The sequence below is a fragment of the Anopheles aquasalis genome, chromosome 2 (assembly GCF_943734665.1).
Source record: "Anopheles aquasalis chromosome 2, idAnoAquaMG_Q_19, whole genome shotgun sequence".
Lineage (NCBI taxonomy): Eukaryota > Metazoa > Arthropoda > Insecta > Diptera > Culicidae > Anopheles > Anopheles aquasalis.
In genome coordinates this window covers 52,518,147-52,523,146 of record NC_064877.1, presented here as the reverse complement: position 1 = coordinate 52,523,146, position 5,000 = coordinate 52,518,147, and the positions used below count along the sequence as shown (strand labels likewise).

The window sequence follows — 5,000 nt, the reverse complement described above, 5'->3', positions numbered from 1 at the left end:
TTGATTGTGATTCGGGGGTTTCCTTTTACCTACCTTTACCCTTTTTTCTGACTTCGCGGTCGTACCTTTGAATCGCTCATAATAATCTGCTTTAGCTTTGAGATGAGGCAGTCCTTCATTGTGTTTCTTAACGTTGTTCACATCGTTTTGAATTCTTTTCTCACAATAATCGCAGTAATATTTTCGGCCCATCCGAACTTTTGCCGCCCAATTTGGCCAGTTTGATTTCACGAAAATCTGTTGTAGGAGTTGCGAGGAAAAGAAGGAAGCGGGAAGAAGAAGAAATCGCCTGTCATTGACAGCTGTTGAGCGCGCTTGTTTACTGTGGCGGCCGGCTTTCCGTGGAGTTTTTCCGGGTTTCCGTTCAAATATCGGAGGAGTTCAGTTAAGAAATGGCGGGAAAAACAGTTCTTGCTGGTGACGTGATAATCGAGCCGATGGAGATGATAAAGTCGAGTAAAAAGGTGATTCTGGGGCCTGGTTTGCGCATGGATCAGGACGTGGTGCGCGCCAGCAAGTGTGGGCAGCTAAAAACGAAACCGCCGAACACGTTCTGGGTGGATGCTCATCAGAAGCGGTACGTGCCAACACGCGGGGAGCTAGTAGTCGGCGTTGTCATGGCAAAAGCAGGGGACATCTTTCGTGTGGACATCGGCAGCAGTGAAACAGCGTCCCTGTCGTATGTGGCCTTCGAGGGAGCTACTAAGAAGAACCGGCCAGACGTGAACATCGGAGATATCGTCTACGCGCGGCTCCTGATCGCACACCCGGACGTAGAACCCGAGCTCGTTTGTGTGGACTCACACGGGAAGAAAGGAAAACTAGGAATTTTGCATGATGGATTTCTGCTAAGTTGCAGTCTGAACCTGATACGAAAGATACTCAGTCCAAAGTGTACGTTCCTGAGTTTACTGGCCAAAGAGCTGAAATTTGAGATGGCTGCTGGGATGAATGGGCGGCTTTGGATACGAGGGAAAACCGTTAAAGAAACCATCGCCATCGGAAATGCAATTTTAGCATTGGAATTTGTGCCAAACAATCAGATCCGTGAACTTTGTGACGACATCGGTTCGTATGTAGCAGGATTCGCGAAATAAATTTGTACGACCCTTTCGAAACCAATCGCAGCAGCAACAACTGTTTTTCATTTTTGCCCACTAAACCAATTATCACCGGGGAACAAATGGAAAATGGGACAGATCAGCACTCTAACGGCACAGTGAAGTGTGATGGCTGTTTTTAGTTTGATCCAAGATTGCATGGGTAGTGGCTTTCTGGGTACAGCTGATGAGCGGCAGCGTGTTGTGTGGCCTACCTGGCGTAAACATTCGATTTCGCAAAAACTAAAAAGCCGAAAGCCGCGGAATGAGTGCTCCAACTTCTTCAGGTATTTTCGTAGCAGTAGACTGGCGACTTGTGAATTTGTTAACTTTTTGCATTTGATTTTAGATATTTCCGGTGGAAGCCAACGCGTTGTGGAGGAAATCGAAATTCCCGTTCCTTGGGGCTTCGTTGCAGGTGAGCAAACCAAATTGACGTCATCGTTTGGATGGTGATGGTCATGGTCATGATTAGAAATCGTGACTTTGCATAACGGGCAAAGAGTTTCGTTATCAACCTCGCGTTAATCCCGCACCTGGTTACGCACGATGGTTAAGCATGCTCCACGCGTTACTAACAACGTGTGTGCCGCAGTCGTGTTGAATTCGGAATCAAACCAATCGCAGGTCATGTAAGCTAGGTAAATGCTTTTCCGCATGATTTGCATCACTGATTATTTAATAGAGGCCATCATCATGATTTTAGATTCGGATTTAGGCCTCCTTTCCGAACGTCGTGTATTGGTTTTGTAGTGAATTTATTTGATTATTAGATCTATTTATCGGTGTAGAGGTTGGTCGTGAACTTCCCAATGCTAACAATCGTTTTCAACAAAATAGTAACATTAATAGAAGTGAAGTGAAGAATTGAAATCTATCTTTTTTCTTCGTTTACAGGTAAATGGTGGGGATCTCGTACGAAGCAACCGGTCCTGGCCCTTCATGGTTGGCAGGACAACGCCGGATCCTTCGATCGGCTGTGTCCTCTTTTGCCAGAGGAAATTCCTATCCTTGCAATCGATCTTCCGGGCCATGGGAAATCGTCTCACTATCCTAAGGGGATGCATTACTTCATATTTTGGGATGGTATCAGCCTGATTCGACGGATTGTTAAGTACTACGGATGGACAAACATCACTCTACTGGGCCATTCGTTGGGCGGTGCACTCAGTTTTATGTACGCTGCCAGTTTTCCGGATGAGGTGGATCGGTTTATTAGCATCGACATCGCAGGGCCCACGGTGCGCGATCATCATAAGTTGGCAGCTAGTACCGGGGATTGTATCGACAAATTTTTGCACTACGAAACTCTTCCGGAGTCCAAAATGCCGTGCTACGGTTACGAAGAGATGATAGAATTAGTTCTGGCCGCCTATGATGGTTCCGTGGACTATGATTCAGTTGAAGTATTGATGCGCAGAGGTATGGCTTTGGCACCAACTCACTTGAATAAGGACGGATACCATTTCGCCAGGGATCTGCGTCTAAAGGTAGCTCTTATGGGAATGTTCTCATTGGAACAAGTGCTCGCGTACGCTGAATGTATTAAATGTAAGGTTCTAAACATACGCGGACAGCCGGGTATGAACTTTGGTAGTGCAGAGGTGTACGAAAAGGTCATGGAAGTGCTTCGCCGGACTGCATCGAAGGTTGTATATTATGAAATTCCCGGTACGCATCATTTACATCTTGTAACACCGGACAGAATATCTAAGCAAGTCAGCGAGTTTCTGCTTGAAATTTGAGCCTTACATGTATGGTTGTTGGTAGGACTATTTAACAATATAACTGAACATTAGTGGGAAACGAATCCGTTTGTTGAATTCAGGGAATCATATTGCTTGGAAGTGAGATTATAGGTAATTGGTTTTGCGATTTGTTCTTAAATAGTTGTAGAACCGTTAGATTTCGCTTGGTGGTATGAGGGATAGGTCACAATGCACAATGATCATTAAATGAAGTTTCGGAAACATTCCTTACCGAAGGAGATAAGCTAGCAGCCGTTTGTTCCTGTTCATATCTAAGTTGACTTTGAAGCTGTATCACTGTGCAGGTTCATAGTCGAACACGTGGAGGCATACAAAGGTGAACGAAGAAATAAAGAGACGTTTTAGGATCATTTGACAACACCACGAATGTTGAACCAAATATATTCACAATTCAATGATTTTTTTAATGCTTTATTCTGTTTTTCGCACCATTGTTTCTACTTAAACGTACGTTGGACCGTAGGCTTTTACCGTGCTGGAAGGCACAAGGGAAGATTGCTTCACATAATTTCCAATCGCCTTTTGCAGGATCGTTTCCAGCGGGCTGAATGTGGCACGAGATCGAAGCCTCGCTTTAGCAACTTCTAACGACTTCAGTAAGGTGAAATTTCGCTGTTTGGCCGTCTCCAATGAATGATTGATTTCTGGGTGTTCCTTGCGGTGCAACTTTGACGAACCGGACTGGAGTTGTTGTTCAGCTTGGGCACTAGAGCACGGTGGGAATTCATATTAGAATGCAATCAACGCGAATGAATGTACCAGGACTATAATTACACTGCTTTTAACTTTTCATCTAACTCGTATTCCAACGCTGCATACTTATCGTTTAAATCGGCCACAAAATCTATTTCCTTAGTCATTGTACTGCAAAGAACCGATGGAACATTTTATCATCGATTGTTTACCTTTGAGTTGTGTCCGTTGTCGCCAGGGCAACGCCACAGTCATGGCTTTGCTGGTTTGAACTCATATTTTCCAAGCCAGCCTGCTCAAACGTGGTTATGTAATATTGCCCCGTAAAAAAATATATTACAACCAACATAAAGTGCGCTAAATTCCGATTTTTATTATTATTTGCTCCTAATTTCCGTATTCCATATGTTCCATATTCATATGTTCATATTAGTGGTTTTGGTTGTTTGCTTAATTTTATCAGCTACTCTTAATTATATTCTAAAATATTACTGTATCTACTCAAGATATTACGATATTGGATATACAGTATCACTCATTCGAAATCTGTTTCAACCTGGTCTCAGGCCTGGTTTTGGGTTCCCTACCATATCGAGCAGGTCCGCAGTTGATAACTAACACTGCCCCGGTTTTAATGTTTGTACAAGTGTTTCATTTCTTCTCTACGAAACAATGAATTCATGTGTCGCTTCGTGTTACCAAGGTATTGCATTTTTTCATTACAATATGTCTGTCGAACTTGGCTACGTATATGGGGTCATTTTGGGAGATGAAAGAATATTTTCTTCCACGTCCCCACATGGCACCGGGGACCGCATTAGACGGAATACAACTTTGAACGAATTGTGTTTCTCTGATACATTTTGATTTGCTTTCGATATGATTTCTATAATCATTCTTAGCAATCGATTGTTCTTGATTGGCAATTTTTTTTTACAAAAAGCAGTGAGAATCGAAAATGTATAGGCGTTAGTCAATTTCCTCAAACAGTTATTGATCATATTGTGCCAGATTGATAAAGATGTATAGTTGAGCCTTGGTAATCCGGTAACATATTCAACTTATTGTTATACATATGTACCCCCATGTTTCCTGGAAGCTCTAGTGACACGTTCTGAGCAAACTAGAACCAAAGAAAGTAAACACCTTCAGGGGCGACGTGTATGCTGGCGGGTTCTTTAAGTTGACTTCGCCACCGAGCGCTGCTACCTCGTCAAACCAATTGCTACCACGTGCTCGGCACAAGTGTTTTCTGGCCTAGTATAGGCTACGCAACGATCGTCGAATCGATCAACACCTAAGCATATAACATCAAGGAACGCGTGCGTTAGCAGAAGCGAAGAAAATGGTATCGAATACTGCAAAACTCCGACCATCATGAAGTTTCTCCAGTTGCTGATCGGTTGTGAAGAACTTCTTCCGTACAGTAAACTCTCTG

General features: G+C 43.5%; 4 protein-coding genes across 5 annotated transcripts in view; 2 read left to right on the top strand and 2 right to left on the bottom strand.

Annotated features, from left to right (window-relative positions):
- LOC126578665 (zinc finger matrin-type protein 5) overlaps window positions 1–204 on the bottom strand; it is a 652-nt gene extending 448 nt beyond the window's left edge. Inside the window, exon 1 of the mRNA XM_050241463.1 lies at window positions 66–204. Coding sequence (XP_050097420.1) covers window positions 66–192 — 127 coding nt within the window. The 5' untranslated portion in view covers window positions 193–204. The remainder of the gene's footprint in view (window positions 1–65) is intronic.
- A 172-nt stretch (window positions 205–376) lies between these two features.
- LOC126578656 (exosome complex component RRP40) lies at window positions 377–1,122 on the top strand. The gene has a single exon (XM_050241450.1). It carries the CDS (start codon window positions 393–395, stop codon window positions 1,095–1,097), a length of 705 nt encoding a protein of 234 aa, XP_050097407.1. The 5' UTR covers window positions 377–392; the 3' UTR covers window positions 1,098–1,122.
- A 160-nt stretch (window positions 1,123–1,282) lies between these two features.
- On the top strand, window positions 1,283–3,271 carry LOC126578646 (probable serine hydrolase). The gene is made up of 3 exons (XM_050241439.1): window positions 1,283–1,387; window positions 1,450–1,518; window positions 1,998–3,271. The coding sequence occupies exons 1-3, from the start codon at window positions 1,366–1,368 to the stop codon at window positions 2,843–2,845; spliced, it is 939 nt and encodes a 312-aa protein (XP_050097396.1). The 5' UTR covers window positions 1,283–1,365; the 3' UTR covers window positions 2,846–3,271.
- A 39-nt stretch (window positions 3,272–3,310) lies between these two features.
- On the bottom strand, window positions 3,311–3,781 carry LOC126569757 (uncharacterized). Of its 2 annotated transcripts, none has more exons than XM_050227077.1 (2): window positions 3,689–3,781; window positions 3,311–3,575 (listed from the first exon to the last, which is right to left on the bottom strand). In XM_050227077.1, exons 1-2 carry the CDS (start codon window positions 3,727–3,729, stop codon window positions 3,311–3,313), a joined length of 306 nt encoding a protein of 101 aa, XP_050083034.1. In that variant the 5' UTR covers window positions 3,730–3,781. The 2 variants fall into 2 exon arrangements, with proteins under 2 accessions (XP_050083034.1, XP_050083033.1); XM_050227076.1 differs by having other exon boundaries at window positions 3,644–3,752.
- Between the last annotated feature and the right edge of the window lie 1,219 nt (window positions 3,782–5,000).

Excerpts from the sequence above, each read along its gene's own strand:
- LOC126578656 (XM_050241450.1), top strand. The coding sequence starts at position 393 with ATGGCGGGAAAAACAGTTCTTGCTGGTGACGTGATAATCGAGCCGATG.
- LOC126578646 (XM_050241439.1), top strand. The coding sequence starts at position 1,366 with ATGAGTGCTCCAACTTCTTCAG. Across the intron at positions 1,388-1,449 it reads GAGTGCTCCAACTTCTTCAG|ATATTTCCGGTGGAAGCCAA; the intron begins GTATTTTCGTAG and ends ATTTGATTTTAG. Across the intron at positions 1,519-1,997 it reads TCCTTGGGGCTTCGTTGCAG|GTAAATGGTGGGGATCTCGT; the intron begins GTGAGCAAACCA and ends CTTCGTTTACAG.
- LOC126569757 (XM_050227076.1), bottom strand. The coding sequence starts at position 3,729 with ATGACTAAGGAAATAGATTTTGTGGCCGATTTAAACGATAAGTATGCA. Across the intron at positions 3,576-3,643 it reads GATGAAAAGTTAAAAGCAGT|TGCCCAAGCTGAACAACAAC; the intron begins GTAATTATAGTC and ends ACCGTGCTCTAG.